The sequence below is a fragment of the Bufo gargarizans genome, chromosome 6 (assembly GCF_014858855.1).
Source record: "Bufo gargarizans isolate SCDJY-AF-19 chromosome 6, ASM1485885v1, whole genome shotgun sequence".
Taxonomy (NCBI): Eukaryota; Metazoa; Chordata; class Amphibia; order Anura; family Bufonidae; genus Bufo; species Bufo gargarizans.
The window spans coordinates 78,886,703-78,909,304 of NC_058085.1; the positions used below are offsets into that span (position 1 = coordinate 78,886,703).

At 45.3% G+C, this 22,602-nt stretch overlaps 1 protein-coding gene across 3 annotated transcripts in view; it reads right to left on the reverse strand.

The window, feature by feature from the left end:
• LOC122941399 overlaps positions 1-22,602 on the reverse strand; it is a 47,961-nt gene that overhangs the window by 23,496 nt on the left and 1,863 nt on the right. The window contains exons 2-5 of one of the 3 annotated variants that reach the window (XM_044298624.1): positions 21,831-21,864; positions 13,859-13,890; positions 7,763-7,859; positions 2,222-2,345 (exon numbers count right to left, since the gene is read on the reverse strand). In XM_044298624.1, the coding sequence (XP_044154559.1) occupies positions 2,222-2,284 (63 nt within the window). In that variant the 5' untranslated portion in view covers positions 2,285-2,345; positions 7,763-7,859; positions 13,859-13,890; positions 21,831-21,864. The remainder of the gene's footprint in view (positions 1-2,221; positions 2,346-7,762; positions 7,860-13,858; positions 13,891-21,830; positions 21,865-22,602) is intronic. The other 2 variants (XM_044298622.1, XM_044298623.1) reach the window with 2 other exon arrangements.

Sequence of the window (22,602 nt, forward strand, 5' to 3'; positions counted from 1 at the left end):
TCCTAATCTGCCCCATAAAAAGATTTTAAACAACTTAGGGCCGTTTCACACGAGCGGATGCCGTGCGTGGCATCCGCTCCGTGAAAGAGTGCCAAGACCCGCTGCAGACTGCAGAGGCACGGAGCAGTAACATGACTGATAATGCTCCGTGCCTCTCTGTGATCTCTTTCCTACGAAATCACAGTTGTCACTGTGATTTCGTAGTAAAGAGATCACAGAGAGGCACGGAGCATTAACAGTCATGTTACTGCTCCGTGCCTCTGCAGTCTGCAGCGGGTCTTGGCACTCTTTTACGGAGCGGATGCCACGCACGGCATCCGCTCGTGTGAAACGGCCCTTAAAGTTTTTTTTTTACATCTTACTTCTGACCTATCCTCAGGAATAGACCACCTATCTCAATCACTTCATATGCAATATGGTGCCAGTTTTCTAAGAGCAGCCTATGGACTTATAGGATAGCTTCTTCCTTCCCTTTCTTCCTCTTTCCTCCATTTTTTGTGGAGCTGCTTGTGCTGCTGTGACGCCAGTTGAGCGTGTTGCCTGATGTGCTGGATTCTGATGTGTTGGATTGCTGTGCCTTGATGCTGTCAGGGTCTCTAGTTTTGGTTTCATGGCTTTGCTATGACGTGTTTGCATTTCTTTTTTTCTTTATGACTGTTAGATACAATTCCTTTACAAGACAAGGTCTATACCTGCTTTAGGTTTGCCCACATCATGGCAGACTACTCAATTTGGCTTGTGTGTCGGAGCGCAGATATGCAACCTTTATATCAGATTTGTATTTGTATTAATTTATTGATGATTTGCTAAAAAGAGTTGGAAACCAAATAAAGGCAACATCATACTGTGTGGGGGGCACTTAAAGAGTCATCATTATATGTGGGGGGCATCACTGTATGGGCAGCAACTTAAGGGGACATCATACTGTGTGGGAGCACTTAGAAGGCATTACTTTGTGTGAGGTTACTTAAAGGGAAGCTGTCATCACCTTTATGCTGCCCATACTAACGGCAGAATAAAGTAGAGACAAGCGAGTTGATTTCAGCGGTCTGTCATTTAAAAGTGAAAAGTGAGTGGTTGCCGAGAACCAACATCACAATCATTGCAGACTGGGCCTGGAAAAGAGTCACGGCCACCTGAGAAGAGTCCTGGTTATTCATGAATTCCTGCTCTCCTGCTGATGACTTAGTCTTCTACCTAGTTTTCTCCCTTTCTCTCCAGGAGAGAACGGCCAATCATCAGCAGATGGACAGGGAGAGCAGGAGATCATGAATAACCAGGACTCTTCTCAGGTAGATTTGACTCTTGTCAAGGCCTGGGCTGCAATGATTATGATGGTGGTTCTCAGCAACCACTTACTTTTAGCTCATGAGGGGCACACCGCTGACATCAGCATTTCTGTCACTATTTTATGATGTCCTCAGTAAGGTCAGCATAAATGCGTTTTGGTGGACCACGCGATTTTCAAGGTAGCTATGCCAAGTTAGAGTTATCCACTCCTGCAAGACACTTGTGAGATTGTCGATATTGCCTCCTTTGCTGGCTTGATTCACTTTACCATTGCATTATACACTGCTCATATCCAGCAGCGGTGGCCGTGCTTGCACACTGTAAGAAAAAGCATCAGCCTGTCTGGTAGACGGGACTGTGGGAGCTCGAAGGGAAATCATTAACTGGTTAATTAACACCCCACACGTTAAAGCTTTAATTTTAATGTAGATTTTGAATGTATTTCTTAAGGTTTAAAAGTAATATAAGGAAGTATTACTTTACTGAGAGAGTAGTGGATGCATGGAATAGCCTTCCTGCAGAAGTGGTAGCTGCAAATACAGTGAAGGAGTTTAAGCATGCATGGGATAGGCATAAGGCCATCCTTCATATAAGATAGGGCCAGGGGCTATCCATAGGATTCAGTATATTGGGCAGACTAGATGGGCCAAATGGTTCTTATCTGCCGACACATTCTATGTTTCTATGATCAGTGGGGGAAGGGGGTGTAAGGAGGAACGCCAAAGAATGAAGGGCTCATGTATTTTAAAAAAATTGTCAATACCAATCAATGAAATCACAGCCTGATAAAAGCTGATGTGGATGTGGATAATGCCTCTAATTTGTGCAATCCCTATTATTTTTTTTTTTATAAATGTTATGTTTGGAAGAGGCTAAATATTTTTTTGACCAATAATATTTCCCGAAATCTATTTTAGCACTAGACACATACCTGTTCAAAGTACTGTATTATGTAGCCATTATTATCATTTTCTTGTAGTCTAAAGAAGGCCATAATGAGCAGAGTTCCACTTGTGATGACATTTGCGCGTTCTTCTTCTTCACGTTCCTTTTTACTGCAGGAGACAATCCATATTGCAGATTACACTGACCTTACACAGGTGACTGCCATAAAAGATGTGTACAATACTTACAATAGGAATCACCTGGACTGTGATACGCCCTGCACCTCTATTATCACATAACCATCACATCAAGTAATGATTCAATTACTGCAAGCAGAGATCTCTAAGGACCATCTGCCATGAAGCCCTTACACTTTGGGTCCCTTTACACGGGACAATATTACAGCAGATTCTCAGGAAGGAAGCATTCCTTCCCGTTAATCTCCTGATCGCTAGCGGAAGAGACCAGTGCATTTACATGCAACAATCTGCTCCAGAGTATAGGGAGGAGCAATCGCTAATGCCATCACTCTTCCCCATAGGGACTCGTTTGCCGGCAGGAGATTGTGCTTACATGACTGTTCATGGGGTAATCGGCAGTACAATTACACCGCCCTATCATCGCTAACAAGCATTACTATGAATGCTCATTAGCGATAATCTGTGCGATTTTCGACCCATGTAAAGGGCCCTTCAGTGTAAATGCCGTATATTTTCTGTGCAGATTTGCGAATGGAAATGTCTTAGTGGATTAGAGTAGCAACCATGCGGATGACACATATGCAGTGGATTATTTTCTGCATGGAAATTAACCTACGGTGCACAGTTCTTAAATCTGTAGCATTTCAAATTTCTGCTACAGATTTTCCCTGGGGTGCATTTTACTTCTTTCATTGTACAAGGGTGAAATCGGCCGCGCAGCAGCAAAATCTGGTGGCGAAGTTGCTGCATATTCTGACCTCTGTCTCATAATGATAGCCAAAGGGCCTCTTAAAGGCGCCCATGCACCTTCAATAACTGTTGGCCAACAGCTATCACTCCCGGCAGCCCCATGTACTTACTTGGCTGAACATGTATGTGTTTTGAATGGGGGAGAGGAGAAAGCCACTGCCAAATACCACTGGTGGTAGCTTACCTCCCAGGAGAACAAAAGCATCTGTCAGAGGAGATTCAGAGCCCCCCCACATACACTAGATTGTTGGCCAGTCCCTCAAAAATGACAGGTTCGGCTGACAATAGTAGGGGTTGTCCAGGATTTTAATATTGATTCCATATCCCCAGCATAGGTCATTGGTATCTGATCGATGGAGGTTAAACTCCAGGCACCCTGGCCGATTACCTGTTTGAAGGGGCCGAGGCACTAGTGCGAGTGCTGCAGCCTCTTTATACCATAGCAAGCACAGCACTTTACATTGTATAGTTGCTGTTATTGTATTGACTTGAATGGGGCTGTGCTGCACAAAGACCATGTGAAGGCTTAGGAGAAGGCCGCTGTGCAAAGCTGAGCATCCGTGGCCTCTTCAAACAGCTGGGGACCCAGGAGTTGGACCATCGCCTATCAGATATTGATGACCTACCCTCAATCAATCAATCAATATTAAAATCTCACAAAACCCCTTTAACAGTGCTAGTGTTACCAATAACAAGGCCAGCTGATTTGCCTCTTTAGCAGTACTTCTATGACAGTCAAAACCATGGTACCCCCATGATAGTAATACTGACCATGTCTACTCCCATAACAGTATGGCCATAATATTAGAGTAAAGGTTCCTCCATAATCTAAGCCAGAGTGCACCTATAAAAGTGTCAGTCAGAGTGCCAAGGTATTCAGTGCCATGGTATCACTCTTAGGCCCCATGCACACGGCCGTGTGCGGGCCGTGGAACCGCGGCCTGGATCCCTCCTGAGAGCAGGAGCGCACAGTGTCACTGGTTGCTATGACGCCGTGCGCTCCCTGCTGCCGCCGCAATACAGAGATACACTGGTATGATCTATACCAGTGTATTACTGTACTGTGCCGGCAGCAGGGAGCGCACGGCGTCATAGCAACCAGTGACGCCGTGCGCTCCTGCTCTCAGGAGGGATCCAGGCCGCGGTTCCACGGCCCGCACACGGCTGTGAAACACGGCCGTGTGCATGGGGCCTGATCCAGATCCTCAGATTGGTGGTGACGGGCAAGATCAAGATGGCTTGTTACGCCGGACGTGGCCTAGCAAATGACGTAAGCTGCTGCATGTGTTATTAAAGGGGTTCTCCGGGAATTAAGAAAATGAAAATACTTAAATTACCTTTTCTTATTTATTATGGCTTGTTTTGTCTGGGGGGCAGTCATCAGGGGAAACAAAATGGCCGCTGTTCCATTAGTTCACACAAAACCTGTCCTGATCCAACATGAGGACAAGTTACTTTACAACACTGAGGTAAAGAGCTGCCTCATCCTCCTCTCTGCTCTCTACTTGTCAGGGATTATGATCCTGAATACAGATGATAAGAACTTTAGCTGAATCTTTGGGGAATTTAGTTAATGAGGAGACATGAAGTACAGAGAGGACGGACAGGACAGATGGTGGTAATGTGGGGCTGTGGTAATGGAGGCTGCATACAAGTGCTGCTGCTCATTAGCCACACCTCACCCTCCTCTCATGTCTCCTCATCACCTCCATTCCCACAGAGATTCACCTGCATTTAGGGTCTCAATAACAGAACAGGATGTCTTCCGTTCCGTCCCTTGTACGGTATTTGACTGGACAAAATACCGCAGCATGCTGCGGTATTTTTTCCAGACAAAATCCCGGAACAATACCGCACTTGTTTTCCAGTCTGCGCATGCGCCAGGACATAGGAGGAGCTATTTTTTGCTTTTGATCTTTGAAAAAAATTAAATACCGGATCCGTTATGCCAGATGATACCAGATGAGACGGATCCGGTATTTCATCTAATGGATCCGGAAAAAACATATTTTTGTTTGCATACGGTTTGGCGGATCCTGCAGGCAGTTCCATTGCTGGAACTTCCTGCCAGATCCGAACAATGCTAGTTGAAAGTACCCTAATATTATTATTTTTTTTTTTTATCCTGGAGAACCCCTTTAACTCCCACTCGGACTCCTACAACTGCTGTGGTGCCACTTCAATACAGCATCTTCTCACATTAGCAATGACTCGTTGCAACAAAGAAGGGATAGCAGGAAAGGAGACACTTGTACTCCTGGCTATGCACCAAAATAAACTAACTGAGGACAAGAATCTGCAGCCAAACTGCCACAATATCCCAGAGATGGACCAGAGATGGACCTATAGACAACTTAGAGGTTAGTAGTACTAAAGTTGCATGTTATCTGGAAGGCCAAAGCCACCCAAGTCCTAAGGTAGAACCAAAAGGCTGTAGGATAGAAGTCTCCCTTCTCAAAACAAAATGCAAAAACAAACGAAAAATTGAAAGGAAAAAAAGAAGGTGGTAGGTAGATGGGTGCTGTCTGCAACAAATACAGTAGGCGCGGCAAAACATTTAAGATAATTCTTCCTGCCCATCCAGGACATGTACGGGACACTGAGCTCTGACAGTTGCTTCTGGATGGAGTGGAGGAGTGGGGTGTAATTTAGGCGAAACAAATCTAATAGGAGCAGGCTAATTCTGAGCCCAAAATAGGTGAAAAGTGATCTGGACCAAGAAAAATGGTACACGTTCTCTAAAGTACAGACAACAGATGGGAAAATATTAACCACCAATGCTTCCTAAATAGATCCAGGATAGCTGGAAATGCCTCCGTAGTGTCAGTGAGTAATTGCAGCATTTCATCTGCCTCTGCAAATGCAGCCACCCGATGTTCCCTTTCCTGCACTGATAGACCTGATATGTCTGGGTGTTGCCGAATTGCCTGGAGTAACAGCTCCAGAGCTAATATAAACAGTGTGGGGGAAAGGGGGCAATCCTGCCAAGTACCATTCCTTATCAGAAAGGCCTGAGAAAGGTAACCATTAACTAGGACCTTAGCTTGTGGGTCTGAGTAAGGGACATCACGGAAGCGATAAAAAGGGGTGGGAGCCCAAATTTGTGTAGTGTGAGGTTCATATACAACCAATCTACTCTCTTAAATGCCTTCTTGGCATCAGTGCTGGGAAGGGTTAACGAGGTCCAGGAGGCAGCAGTGTATTGAATGGATGGAGTGGAGAACTCTCATGATGTTGTCTCAGCCCTCCCTCTATCAGCCCTCCCTGCCAGTAACAAACCCAGTTTGATCTAAATGCACGATGAATGTAGGGCGCAAGGCATACTGCTAAAAGTTTAGCCCATAGCATGACATTAGTATTTAGCAGGGGGATCGAGTGATAGCTCCCATATAGGGAGGCATCTTTCCCTTTTGGGAAGACTGAAATATGAGCCTCCAAAGACTGCTTATCTGGGAGGGAACCCTGAAGAAGATCATTAGATCATTGAAATAGGCCTCCATATCAGGTGCTAGGGTGGGGAAGACTTTCTTACAGTACAAAATTGGAAAGCCATTTGTTCTTGGACAATATGAAAGGTTTTACGGATCTCCTGCACTGTTACCAGGCAAAGAAGGTCTAAACCTTCACTGACCGACAGAGCAGGAAGGGATAGCGAGTTCAGAAAATCCAAGATCTTCTGGGATCTTTCCTGACAAGCCTGGAAACTTCATCAGGACATATATTATAAAGATGACTATAGAATGATGCAAATTCCTGCACAATATCCTCTGTCGCTTCACAGAGACGCCCCTAGGAGGTGAAAATCTGTCAGACCCATGCACGAGATTTTGCCTTTTTCACCAGGTATGACATATTTTCTACCTTTATCGCCATGGGCAAAATATTTATGTTTAATGCGCATGTATGCTGCCGCTGCCCAGACATTAAGTGCCTCCACCTCATTGTACCGAAAAGGACGTATCAATATGGGTGTTCAGTGTAAAGTATGTTTGCAGTTTATCAGATAGAGAGCGTATGGAGGAGTCAGAGGAGTGCAGGGTTTCATTAAGTCGCCACGTTCTTTCTCCTTCAAGTACATCTAACAATGAAAAGGAAAAATAAATTGGGGGCGAGATCAGATATGGTGATATTACCAGCTGTAGCAGAAGTTACTTTAGGTAAGCAGCGGTCACTAAGAAACAAATAATCCAGCCGCTAATACGACCTATGAGCACTTGAGAAGGTGAAGTCCTTAGCATATGCGTGTAGAGTTCTCCACACATCTCTCACCCGTTGATCCAAAAGGGATGTCCCAAGTCCCTCCAAAGCCCTGTATGAAATGGCTGAGTGCTGTGAGGAGTCTCATAAAGGATTTATCACTAAATTGAGATTCCCACCTATTAAAACGAGTCCCTCCTGTAACACCTCAGAGTGGTATTACCATTCCTACCATTTCATATTACCATTCCTGCACCCTGCTACTGTCTTTAATGGTTAACATTAATGTCTTCTTTGTATTTATTTCCAGGTCCTATTACATTGTGCACTTCTAATATTGCTTTGAAACTATTATTTGTTATGTTCATGTAATGTGCCTGGTTGTCCAGCAGATGGTGTGCATTTGGCAGAGACAGATCTTTAGGTAGAATGGAACTTACCATTCTCCCCTTTTGGTCACAAGTGGGCTAGTCCTGCTTCCTACCAAAGGGAAGAGTTGCAGTTCTAGTTGAAGGCAGACTTATCTAGACAGTGGGGCTGAAAAGACATGAAAGATGTAGAAGTGAGGTGAAGAAGAGCCCCCTTCTGCACCAGGAGTCTCTCCAGAAGGAAGCAGCTCATAGAGCACTCTACAGATTAACCAACAGAGTATCACGTGGGGGTCAACAGCCAAAGGCATCCCACTCTACAGGTACCTGAATCGCTACAGAGTCCAGCTACCAGACTAACGCCAGGCGGCATTACCTCACGTCAGTGATGTAAAGGTGGGGCAGAGGCAATGGTGCTGATGGGGGAGAGGGGTCTCAGCCCAAGAAAGGTATGCTTGGGCTCTGCTGGAGGTCCGGCCCAGGCACTGAATGGGGGCTTTCATGGGCAGAGTTAAAATAAAATAATGCCCCTCTGGGCACCTTACTGTCTAATTTACATATCATACAAAGATTATTTTCGCAAGCTAGAAAATAAAAACGACAAATGGAAGCTACATCAGGGAAGGAGGTGTTATGTTCTACATGGCAATAGTTTTACTTTATTGGTGAAAATAATCCATGTGACAGATTTCCTTTAGTATAAATCAAAATACAGTTCGGAAAAGCATTAAAAATAATAATAATCTGTATTTACTGTATTTTTCGCCGTATAAGACGGGGGGAGGCGGGGGAAATAGCAGTGCGTCTTATATGGCGAATGTAGCTGATTTTGCACAGTTTTCAATGATACAGCCGCCGCGATGCCGTGCGGCGGGTGTATCAGCTGTGAGGGAGGAGAGGCTGGGGGCCGGCATCTGCATTTATAATGACAGCGGGGCCCGTGCTGTGACTGTATTCTACTACACGGGCCCCGCTCACTGTATAATCATATCCCTAATAGTTAATTGTTGTATGCATGTAATCGCATAATGAGCGATAATGAGCTCTGTGTTATACCGTACTTACAATTAGAAGCGCTCGCCATTCGGAGCAGAGAGGAGGGAGGAGGCAGGCCGGGAGGACGGGCGCTGGCAACGTGAGTCATACGTCACGAGCCTGCGCCGCCCACTTTATGAATGAAGCAGGCGGCGTGGGCGCATGACGTATGACTCACGTTGCCAGCGCCCGTCCTCCCGGCCTGCCTCCTCCCTTCTCTCTGCTCCAAACGGCGAGCGCTTCTAATTGTAAGTAGATCCCCCATAAGTGTCACCCACAGATCCTCCATAACAGTGCGTCACCCACAGATCCCCCATAACAGTGCGTCACCCACAGATCCCCCATAACAGTGCGTCACCCACAGATCCCCCATAACAGTGCGTCACCCACAGACCACAATTAGTTCAAAACCCACCAAAAGTGCACCTTTTGGTTCAAAATATTTTTTTTCTTATTTTCCTCCTCAAAAACCTAAGTGCGTCTTATGGGCCGGTGCGTCTTATACGGCGAAAAATACGGTATATAGCACCACCATATTCCGCAGTGCTTTACAATTAAGAGGGTTCATGTACAAATCAAAAGACACCACAAAATTACAGGGAAATAAACAACTTAAACACCAGGTGTGAGGGCCCTGCTCGCAATCTATGAGGGAATGGGGGTGACACAAAAGGTAAAATCGGTTGTTTTTTAAAGCGGTCCAGCGACCTATGTACTAAATAGAGTTGTGAATGCCGAGCTGTGTGTACTAGTGCACTGGGTCAGGGGATTACTGTCAGAAGAAGGTGTTCAGTTATGGTTGGTAGAGGTGGGGGGTTAACGGGGAAGAGTCAGTTTACCAAACATGATAAGCCTGCCTGAAAAGATGTGTTTTTAAGGCACTTTTGAAGCTAAGGAAGTTGAGAATTAACCTGATTGTCCAAGGAAAGTTCCAGAGAGCAAGTGCAGTTCGAGAAATGTCTTGAAGACGGGAGTGAGGGGTACGAATTACGGAGGATGTTAGTCTTAGATAACTGGAAGAATGGAGAGCACCAGTGGGGTGGTAGATAGAAATGAAGGAGGAGATGTAGGAGGTGAAGCACTGTGGAGAGCTCTGTGGGTGAGAAGTTTAAATTGTATTCTGTGATGGATAGGCAACCAGTGAAGTGACTGGCAGCAGGTGGAGGCATCAGTGTAGCGAGTGGATAGATCAGCCTGGCTGCTGCATTTAGGACAGAGTGAATGAGATGCTATGCAAGCTTATCTCCGGGGCATACTAATTCAACGTCCCACTTTAAGGCAAGAAGAGGCCAGCTTGGACAAGAATTGCAGCGTAGGAAACAGAAGGAATTTTTATTACAGAATTTGAGCATTTCAGCTGCAGAATATTGGAGAGAGGCGCAAGAGACACACATACTGTCACGACCCTTGGTCATGGTCGTGACTCCTTGGGTGCCGCATGCTGTTGCCCGCGGTTTTCCGTTGTCAACCGCAGCTGGGAGCACTTCGTTGTTGCCTCAGGTGCGGTTGCCGTGGACAATAGGCATGCGTGTGGTTGCCCTTGACAACGTGTGATATTGTGCACTTCCTTGTTTGTTTGTTGTGCACGAGGTGATGTTTAGTATGCACCTGGACTCCTCCCTTCACCTGCGGTTGTCCGCGGCAACGTCTGGTGATGTTTGCATGCTGTGGAAGTGTCTCGGCCTGTTGGCTGTTCTGGAGGACACGGTTGCCACGCATGCCGTTGCCGTCTGAGACAGGTGAGTGAGGTTGTGTGCTTTCCCCTTTATGTGAGTTTCCCTTCTGTGGTGCTTGAAGGGTTAATTTCCTTCCCAGTGTGTGTGTGATGTCACTGGGTGTGTTCTGACCGTTGGGTGTGGCCTCTTGGCCTATAAAGCCTCAGTCCCTGGCTGGGTTCAGTAGGTTGCTCTCAGCCATCCTCCTGTCTCCTCCATCTGCCTGGTGGGGACCATCCTTCTGGTCATAAACCTTTGTCAGTAAATTCTATGTTTCACGGTGTTATTTAGGTGTGTATGGGATTGTGTTATTGCAGCCTATGGTCCAGGGTTCCTGTGTGATGTCTGGTGTGTGCTGTGTCTGTTGTTGTCTTGTACTTACAGCACCTGCACATGGGTTCCTGGTTGTGTTGTCTGTGGCAGGTGAGTGATGAGTTGTTTCCATTTGCCTGCCACTGCCATAGCTGTTTTTGTATCCCCCTGTGTTGCTTGGCCGTTGAGACTCCTGCTCCTCCGTGTCTAGGAGGAGCAGGTCGTCTTACTCTGTCCCCTAGTTCAGGGCCGACTTGAGGGCTCGTAGGGACACTTAGGTTCCGGCGTATGAGTCCTCCTACCACCAAGGTCGGCTCATACAGATAGGAGACAGGGTCAGCGTTAGGGACGCAATAGGAGGTGACCTGCTCCCTTACTCTGTGGTCCCGGCCAAGGGGTAACCCTATCATCTCCTGGCACCGCACGGCTGGGGGTTTCCCCCACCGCCAGCCGTGACACATACATTTTAGAGTCGGCGACTAATAAGTAGGGATGGGTGAACTTCAAGTTTTGAAGTTTGGGTTGGGGTATTTGCTGAATTGTGTTATGGATTCCGTTACCACGGACCATAATGCAATTCCATGACGGAATGCATAACGTAATGCCTTTAGAGGCATTCTGTCATAATAGAAGTCTATGGCCTGCATAATGGACCTGACCGGTTTCCTTTATGCAGGAGTCCTTATGCATTCCGTCATGGAATTGTGTTATGGCCTGTGGTAATGGAATCCATAATGCAATTCAGCACATACCAGAACTCAAACTTCAAAACTTGAAGTTCTCTCATCCCTACTAATAAGCAATGTTTTGCAAATCAAACCTTCTTTGCAGTCTTGCACTGAAACAGCTGATTTGCAGAACTCGGACCCCCGTCAATGTCATAATGATGACCTGAGGATAGGTCATCATTATCTTTATCCAAATAACCCCTTTAATGCCAGTTGACGTTCCTGACTTATCCAATCAATGTAACCACTTGTCTTGCAGATTATGAGAAATTAAACCTTGTTCCACCCCTAGCTAAGAGTATCTGCAAATGTTTTATTGTATATTGTTATGTAATTTTATTTTATGTTATGCGCAGGCCGTTTATTCCAGCAGAGGAGGTAATGGTTGACAGGAACAGGATTAACCACCCTGTTCCTACCCTCTTGGTAGGGGTGGGCTGGTCCTACTTCCTGCCAGGAGAGGGGAGTTTCTGAGTAGACCGCAAAGAAAGAGGAAGCACATGCTAGAGCTCCTACTTGTCACGAACATGGTCATGGTCGTGACTCCTTGGGACCCGCATGCATTTGCCCGCGGTCTGGTATTGTTGTCAACCACAGGTGAGGGCTAGTATCTTGCCTCACGTATGGTTGACGCTGGCAACTTGTGGTTGTTGGGCAGTGGAGCAGCCTGAGCTGGTTGCTGGGCGGCTCGCTGTCCATGCATGCGGTTGTCTTTGGCAACGTGTGTTTATGTGTGCACTTTCCTTGTCTGGTGTGCATGGGTTTATTGTGTGTATTCCCCTTTTAGTTGCTGTCTTCCCTTCCCTGGTGTGAGAAGGGTTAATTCCCTTCCTAGTCTGTGAGCACTGGGTGTGTCTGCGTTGGTGTGGCTACATGGGCTATTTAACCTCAGTTGAGACCTGAGTTCTGAGGGGTACTCCAGCCTTGTAGTAAGCTGGAGGCACTCTCCTGGTCCCATATACCATCTGCCAGTGAGGGCCACCCTTGTGGTCATAAATTGTGATACAATATGTTTATGTGATGTTAAGTTTATGTCTATGTGATGTTCAGTTGATATTTTCCTTTTGTTATTTGGTGCAGCTATGGATCTGGGTTCCTGTGTGTGGATGTGTGTTTGCTGGGTTCATTTAATGTTGTGTGAACATCAGCTTGCCAGCACAGGGATCCAGTCAGCAAGGCTGTGGCAGGTAGGTGGAACTAGTTCAGTTCACCTGCCATATCCATAGGACTGTTTGTGTTCCCCTTTTCCCTGCAGCTTGGCCAGTGAGACTCCTGTTCCTCCGTGTCCAGAAGGAACAGGTCATCTTACCCTGCTCCTAGTTTAGTGCCACCCTGAGGGCTATCAGGGACTTCAAGGTTCCGGAGTATGAGCCCTCCTACCATCAGGGTCGGCTCATACAGCTAGGAGTCAGGGTCAGATTCGGGATGCGATTAGGAGGTGAACTGCTCTCTAATTCTGTCTTCCTGGTCGAGCAGCGACTACCATCTTCTGGCATCGCACGGCTGAGGGTTTTCCCCATCCTCAGCTGTGACACTAATCCTGTGAGACCATCACTCCAGAGAGATCTTTAGAATACAGAACACTGCTTCCAGAGTGTCCATGTGCTAATACAGCAAAGTGATCAGCATAAATAATAGCTTTCTACACTGCTGAAGGTGAGGGACTACTGCTCAGACACCCATCACCTAGCTAACAACCAGGCCAGCCAAACATCAAGTCTCACAGTGGACACATATATCCACAAGTGCCTGCTAGTGTCATTACACTGCCCCACAACCAGCCACTATAGCCTCTCATCTGGTTACAGAAATTGCACTTTGTAAATACTGTTGCTAGATGTGCCACAAGTTATCCTTTGCACTCGGTAAAGAAAGATGTTTGATGTTCTCCTATGTCTGCCTAATTCCTTCACATCACCTTTTCACTGCACTGAACCCCAGGGGGCAATGGCCTGAGGGAGTACACCGTGATACAACACCTCCTCAGGGCCCCTACCACTCCCATCCTCTGCATTGTTCCTCAGGGGCTTGCTGCAAATTTACCTCAAAACGGACAAGAATAGGATATGTTCTATTTTTTTACGGAACAGACTTGCGGACTTACGGAATAACTTCCGGTTTTTTGGGTGGCCCCATTGAAATGAACGGTTCTGCATATGGGCTGCAAAAAAACTGAACGGACACGGAGAAAAAGTACGTTCATGTGCATGAGCCCTAACAGTCACAGGTAGATTTTCCTTTTGCCAGGGCACTGATTTAGTTGTCCTTGCTCTATATGTAGATACCCTGGCCAGGATGCTTGTTGGTATCCCCCAGTACCCATCTCCCTGAGCATGTCCCACCAGACCCAGATACTTATGCCCCTTAAGAAAACATACCTTGCCTTCTTCTCTTCAGCAGTCAAATTATCCTGTAATAGAAAATATAAAAAGACAGCACAATGTTAAGAGATAATGGTTTGAGGAGTCATAGTGGACACAGGTTCTGTAGCATTTCTGTAATATACTACTACTAGCAGCTCCTTCGACAGGGGTTTGCCTCTTTTTACATATTCACGGTCTATACAGCCTCCACTAGCAAATATGGATCCAAGAGTTGATTATATGACATTAGAGAAACATTCAGTCCATAGGTTGTGTGTGACAGTCCCTCTTCAGGTGAATGGCAGTATCGGACACTGGTCATCGGACAAGAGTGCTGGTTCTGGAGAAAGCCACCATGTTCTTCTAATGTCATACATATCCCTCCAATATTAACCCCTTCAATACTCTAGGGCACTGGTTGGCATTGACTCCTTCAGTACACTAGTCCCGCACCCCCCCCAATGGTCATTAACCTCTCCACTATCCTATACAACCAGCTAAGCTGGCATTAACCCCTTCACTGCCTTAGACCACCAGGGATCATTCCATTTTAACTTAATTAAAATTAAGCGGGGCCCCGCTTTTATAAAGCTGTTATTGCCAGATGAAGCCTCCTTTATACATACATTATAGCCTTCTATACCAGCTATTTCAGTAAACGACGTTCCATGTAATATATGAATATTTATTATTTATTTTATAAACTAATATGACTTTACAGACATTAGCATCACACTGTCCCCAATGGGGCTCACAATCTAAGTTATCTATCAGTATGTCTTTGGAGTGTGGAAGGAAACCGGAGAACCGGGAGGAAACCCACACAAACACATATGACTAGGCTGGGTCCACCAGAGCAGGGGCTGTTGTTACAGAGCGGCTCTCCAGATGGGCATATAGAGGGTGGTCCTGAGCAATGGACCCCCTTTTACAGGGTTTGTTATTCAGAGACATCTGAGTATGAATTCTAGACAGTATCAAACTATTCATTTGGTTGCTGTATTAAAAAAAAAAATTCTAGATGTCATGTGGCGCCATATAGCAATATTTTTTTAATGCTGTTTCAGTCATTGTAGAAATAACAGTGCCCCTGCTCACTAGCTGCAATGACTTAAAGGGGTTATCCGACGCTGGAAATGCCTCCCCATACGCCCGGGTCCCTCACACTGTTTCTACCTACCTGGCTCTCCGCGCCGCTCCTGGTCCCCGGAGGTGATGCTAGGGAGGCTCCTCCCTGTCACCGCCTGCAAGTGGCTGCCCTTCCCCTCCATTGGATGCTACTGGAATGCCTGCCAGCCCCATTGATTATACTGGGGTCCAGCGGAGATGTGGCCACTACCCAGCCAAATTTTACCGGAATACCTGACATTCCTATTGACTATAATAGGGCCCATTATAGTATATAAGATATATATATATAATATCATAGTCCCCTGATATTGCAACCACGTGTATTGTCCCTCTGATATTGCAGCCATATGTGTATTGTCCCCCTGATATTGCAGCCACATGCGTGTTTTCCCCCTGATATTGCAGCCACACGCATATTGTCCCCCTTATATTGCAGCCACATGCGTATTGTTCCCTTGATATTGCAGCCACATGCGTATTGTCCCCCTGATATTGTTGGCACATGCGTATTGTCCCCCTGATATTGTTGGCACATGCGTATTGTCCCCCTGATATTGCTGCCACATGCATATTGCCCCCTGATATTGCTGCCACATGCGTATTGTCCCCCTGATATTGCAGCCACATGCGTATTGTCCCCCTGATATTGTTGGCACATGCGTATTGTCCCCCTGATATTGCTGCCACATGCGTATTGTCCCCCTGATATTGCTGCCACATGCATATTGCCCCCTGATATTGCTGCCACATGCGTATTGTCCCCCTGATATTGCTGCCACATGTGTATTGTCCCCCTGATATTGCTGCCACATGCATATTGCCCTCTGATATTGCTGCCACATGCGTATTGTCCCCCTGATATTGCTGCCACATGCGTATTGTCCCCCTGATATTGCTGCCACATGCATATTGCCCCCTGATATTGCTGCCACATGCGTATTGTCCCCCTGATATTGCAGCCACATGCGTATTGTCCCCCTGATATTGTTGGCACATGCGTATTGTCCCCCTGATATTGCTGCCACATGCGTATTGTCCCCCTGATATTGCTGCCACATGCATATTGCCCCCTGATATTGCTGCCACATGCGTATTGTCCCCCTGATATTGCTGCCACATGCGTATTGTCCCCCTGATATTGCTGCCACATGCGTATTGTCCCCCTGATATTGCTGCCACATGCATATTGCCCCCTGATATTGCAGCCACATGCGTATTGTCCCCCTGATATTGTTGGCACATGCGTATTGTCCCCCTGATATTGCTGCCACATGCGTATTGTCCCCCTGATATTGCTGCCACATGCGTATTGTCCCCCTGATATTGCTGCCACATGCATATTGCCCCCTGATATTGCTGCCACATGCGTATTGTCCCCCTGATATTGTTGGCACATTTAATTATTATTATAGCTGTATCAGGTGACTGAGATAGTAGATTAGAGGCTAAATAATCATGTGTAGTTTTAGATATATGTTTACTAAATTTCTAGGATGTCCGACAACCTGGAGGATGAAGAGGAGGCCACTGGGGAGGGAACATCCACCACTATGGCAGTCCCTGCCCAACACCCTCACCTCAGCAGAGGTTCCAGAAGCTGGACCCTCTACTACAGCTGCTGGACACAGCCCCACACATATGGATCCTACCTTGGGCTCGCGATTGGCCACCAGAAAAAATGGCTGGTGTGACTGCAGTTCAGGAGGTGGATAGTCACGTTCTAGATTATTTGTCCACAGTTTAGCAGAGTCCTTTGACCTGTATGTCAGAAATTTTGAGTAACCTCTCCTTCTTCTGCCTAAGGAAAGGTTTTGACAGACTCAGTCTGCATTTAGTATTATTTTGGAGGCTGCAACACCCTCAAATGACCCCACGGAAGTGTACACAGCACTGGAGCAGTGGGGTCTATATGGGCACACCACAGGCCCTGCAGCTTCAGAGCCACAGCAGTCTGCCATTGGCCATATGCATTAACCCCCCCCCCCCCCCCCCCGTGGCCCCATGTATTCAACATTAGTGGACTCAATATATTCCACACTACCAGCCAGATCATACATATGGCCCACCACCACTGTCTGTGGGGGTACCACGTCAACCTCCTCATGATCAGGCCAGATAATATACAATGGCCAACAGACTGAGCTGCCACAAACACCACCTCACCACTATTATAATTTGTAAATTCATTTTTAAGAAACTGTATAGGGTCTAGATTGGTTTGTTTAAACAGTTTTTTATTTGGTATGAGTATTTTTTTTCCAACAATTGTGTTAACTGCCTTAGTCCTTGATCTGTAGTGGATGGGTTGATATACATGAAGTAGTTCACATTTTATATCCTATTTTATCCTATACATGTAGTAATGCAAGCATAGCCAGAGTATATTATAAGGTTTATTGTATCGGTTACAGAGCTATATTATAAGCTGCAGCCTCCCCAGTGTAGATAGGAAGGCCATAGATAAGAATTTAGGGGTTGGGGGCAACTCAGACACAGCGATATGATATGATATTATTGAGCTAGGCTTACTTCACGACATTGAAAAGGGAAACAGGTCAGCACTTCACCTTGTGTTGCACGGAAGATGAGCAGCCTCCAGTATCCAGCAGCTGTGTCTTTTGTAAGTAAGCTTCTTTTTATTTCATCAAAGCAAAAGTCCTATAACCAGGAAGCGTTTCGGCATGCAAGCCTTTCTCAACAGGTACAGCCAACAAAAGAAATCAAACTATATATAGGGTCTAGTACTGCCCATTAGGGACGTCTCCACCCTTTTTAGTGGGTGGTATTTGAACAATTGTCAATCAACTAATGATACAAAGTAACATAAAATGAAACAAAGTGACATATGGCCGAGATTATTTTCTACCTTGTTCTGAACGGATCCATCGTCTGCATTATATGAGCGGATCCGTCTGGACAATTGCGATTTCAAGTATTAGAGCAGGTGAAGAGACCAAGGAGAGGGGGAGATGTCAAGAGGCTTCTCCTTAGAAGAGAGGCCTTTTGGATACATACCCTTGACACACTGCACCCAAGGGGCCTGAATAGGGATTATGAGGTCACACATTTGTGAGGTTTTCATATATATATATATAAATATATATATATATATATATATATATATATATAAATAAGCCAAAAATATATATAAATGTTTAATATACTTCTTATGTATTCCTTTTAGACCTCTGCCTTATGATGAAAAGGACATTTCGATTCTCCAATAAGGTAGAAAATAATCTCGGCCATATGTCACTTTGTTTCATTTTATGTTACTTTGTATCATTAGTTGATTGACAATTGTTCAAATACCACCCACTAAAAAGGGTGGAGACGTCCCTAATGGGCGGTACTAGACCCTAGATATAGTTTGATTTCTTTTGTTGGATGTACCTGCTGAGAAAGGCTTGCATGCCGAAACGCGCCTTGGACTTTTGCTTTGATTAAATAAAAAGAAGCTTACTTACAAAAGACACAGCTGCTGGAATTCATTACCTGTTACTTTACGACATCAGCATAGATTTTTTTTACCTTGGGATTTTGCCTATATAAGGCCTCATACACAAGCCCGTTGCCCGGCTGTGGCTGTATTACGGCCCACAAATAGCAGGTCCGCAATGCATGGGCACCCGCTGTGTGCACCCCGCATCACGGATGCGGACCCATTCACGGAAGGTTGGTGTGGAACAGAGGCACAGAACCCCAGAGGTTTTTGTCCATGCCTGTGCACCTCAAAAAAGTAGTGCATGCAGGTGCTGACCATCGGATGCAGTCCACATCCGCATGTGGCGGCCCTACAGTCGGTGCCCGGTCATTGCGGTCCGCAGCACGGGCCTGGCTAGCACATGATGAGGCCAAAAGGTTATGTGAAGGAGATTACAGGTTACACACAATTCTATTATTTAATAGATTATTCATTTATTATTCCATAATGTTATTAACATTGATCATATTACAGTAACTATTATAATATGGAATGGAACGGAGCCCAGAGGGGACTGAGAATAGTCCGCTAATAAGTCCCTCACTCAGTCTAGCTACTCCTGCTTTCCAAGCTGTGATGTGTCTGTCTGGGCTGGTGTAGAAGGCACTTGTGTTTCCTCCAACTATCTGGGTTAAGCACTGGAAACACGCCACTTGCTGCACAGTATACCAAAGGCATACTCCACATATCTTCTGGCCCTGCTGAGACAGTAGTTTAAAATTCAGTGCCTATCATCGAAACCTTGTTTTGGAAAGGGACGTATTAGGCTACTTTCACACTTGCGTTCAGAGCGGATCCGTCTGGGGTCTGCCCAGACGGATCCGCTCCTATAATGCAGACGATGAATCCGTTCAGAACGGATCCGTCTGCATTATAGTGTAGAAAAAATTCTAAGTGTGAAAGTAGCTTCAGACGGATCCGTCCAGACTTTACATTGAAAGTCAATGGGGGACGGATCCGTTTGAAAATTGAGCCATATTGTGTCAAATTCAAACGGATCCGTCCCCATTGACTTCCATTGTAAGTCTGGACGGATCCGTTTGCCTCCGCACGGCAAGGCGGACACCCGAACGGTGCAAGCAGCGTTCAGGTGTCCGCCTGCTGAGCGGAGCGGAGGCCAAACGCTAACAGACTGATGCATTCTGAGCGGATCCGCATCCACTGAGAATGCATTAGGGCTGGACGGATGCGTTCGGGGCCGCTTGTGAGAGCCTTTAAACGGAGCTCACAAGCGGAGCCCCGAACGCTAATGTGAAAGTAGCCTTAGGTTAAGGCCTCATGCACACGACCGTTGTGTGCATCCGTGGCCATTGTGCCGTTTTCCGTTTTTTTTTTCGCGGACCTATTGACTTTCAATGGGTCCGTGGAAAAATCGGAAAATGCACCGTTTTGCAGCCGAGACCGTGATCCGTGTATCCTGTCTGTCAAAAAAATATGACCTGTCCTATTTTTTTGACGGACAACGGTTCACGGACCCATTTAAGTCAATGGGTCCGTGAAAGAACACGGATGCACACAAGATTGGCATCCGTGTCCGTGATCCGTGGCCGTAGGTTACTTTCATACAGACGGATCCGAAGATCCATCTGCATAAAAGCTTTTTCAGAGCTTTGTCCGGCCGGGAGCTCCTCCTACTGGTAAGTGACAGGTCTGTGCGGCGCATTGCCTAATGATCTGTCACTAACCAGTAGGAGGAGCTCCCGGCCGGACACAGACATCGCAGCTCGCAGGTAAGTATGATGCTTCTACAAATTGCTAAGTAACCATGGCAACCGGGACGGCAGTAGCGCCCCGGTTACCATGGTTACCGATCGGAGCCGCAGCGATTAAACTGGGACTCCGATCGGTACTCTCCACTGCCACCAATGATAGGGGGGGAGATTTTAATTAGTAGGGGGAGGGAGGGGAGAGGGCCCATTGGCCACCAATGAGTTATCAACAGGGGAGGGAGGGGGGGCCGGCTGCACTGGCCACCAATGTGTTAACTACAGGGGGGGAGGGGGGGTCATGTACACAGTTCTTTTAGTATATTCTAACCTGAAGCATCCCCATCACTATGGGAACGCCTCTGTGTTAGAACATACTGTCGGATCTGAGTTTTCACGAAGGTTGGAAACTGTTCATTAGGGGGGGAGCAGAATCTGGAAAATAAAACTTCATATCTACACTAATCCTGATAATAAAAGCTCCACAGAAAGTATGTTTGTACTGCTCTCCAAGTACCTTGGAACCGAACCCGAGTTTGGTAAAAGTTTTTTTATAGTAGACATTTATTTATTAAGTTATTACGCAAAGTCTTGTAAGACTTCGCAAAGTAATAACTTCGGCTCATCAGAGCCAATACATTCTAATACTGTATGGAGCACTCGCTTCAAATAGTATTCAAACAAAGTTTTATGCGAATCGACTTCGGAAGTTTCATCTAAAGTCGATTTGCTCCTCCCTAAAAATTTCAAATCACCCCCCTTTCTACAAAATGAAAATAAACAATAATAATAAAAAAAAACCTCATAGGCATGACCGCTTGCAAAAATGCCCATACTATTAAAATATAAAAATATTTATCCCATACGACAAATGGCATAATGGAAAGAAACCTCAAAAATGCAGATTTTTTGTCAGTCCACTTCCCCCAAAAAATTGAGCTCTGTAGACATAAAAATAGAAAAGTTATAGGGGTCTTAATATCGTGATGCAAATAAAAATATAAATACATTTCCAAAGTTTTTCATTTTTTCAGTATTAAACCGCAAGAAAAACTATAGAAATGTGGTATCATTGGAATCTTACTGACAAAGAAAATGAAAGTAACAGGTCAATTTTACTGCATAGGAAACATTGTAAAAACAAACCCCAGAAAACTGTGGCCAAATTGTGTTTTTATTTATAAATCCACTCCATTTGAATTTTTTCAACGGTTTATGTAACCATAAATAGTGCCATTATAAAGTACAACTTGTCCTGCAAAAAACAAGCCCTCATACGGTCATGTGAGTGTAAAAAAAAAAAAAGGTATGGCTCTGGGAATGCTGGGAGTAAAAAATGAAAACGGAAAATGGCCTGTCCTCAATGGGATAAAGCGAACCTTTAACAACGAAATACAGTGCAATATGTTATGGAGCAGTAGAAGTTGAGCAGATTGATATATAGTTTTAAGGGAAATGATTCAGCAAAACTAGTAATTTATTCATTAAAATCTCTTCTTTTTACTGTACACAGTTGTCTTATTAGTTGCTTACACAGACAATGCTATCAATCACTGTTAAAACGACTCCAATACTCAGTAACTGGGAAGGGTTTTCACATATTTTTGGCCACATTTTAATAGATAGACAGACAGACACATTTCTGCCAACAGGAGGCACTACTTACCTCCTCTGACCTACATCTGTCCATGATTGTTACTCTTGATAAAGAAAAACAGTTGGATATTAGGTAAAATACTATATATATATATATATATATATATATATATATATATATATAGAGAGAGAGAGAGAGAGAGAGAATACAATATCAACTTTTTCTATAGTGCCTTTAACAGACATTACATTAATCAACAGTACAGTGTGCATACACTACTTCAGGCCATTATATCACTTGTATCAGGCATTTTTTAGCAGTTGTCCCATCTGTATGCTGTATCTCTAGTTTGTAGTTCTCCAGTTCTCCTAAAACTCCCATCCACTGTATACTGAAAGTAGAGGGGAATCTGCTTCATAACCTTCACTCAGTTAAAAGCATCTCCAGGATCATGAAGGACATTGCAGAAAAGTACTGACCTTTACGGATGTGAACAAAGTACTTGTACTGAGAGATAGAAACTGTCTATTCTGTAGGTGCAGTCTATTTGTGTGTCTCTCAAGTCTCAATCAGCTCCTGCTCACTCTTCCCTCCTGCCCTTTCCAGAGACTTTTATTAACATTGTAGTGCCCTGGAGCAGGGGTAATTTAAACTCTGCACATTTGTGGACATGTGCTGCTATTTCCCCTGTGCAAAGTCATTAACTACTTACTTTATTTCACTTTAGAAGGTTAACTTTCATTGACCTAGACCAGTGATGGTGAACCCTTTAGAGACTGAGTGCTCAAACCCAAAACCCACTTATTTGTCGCGAAGTGCCAACACAACAATTTAACCTAAA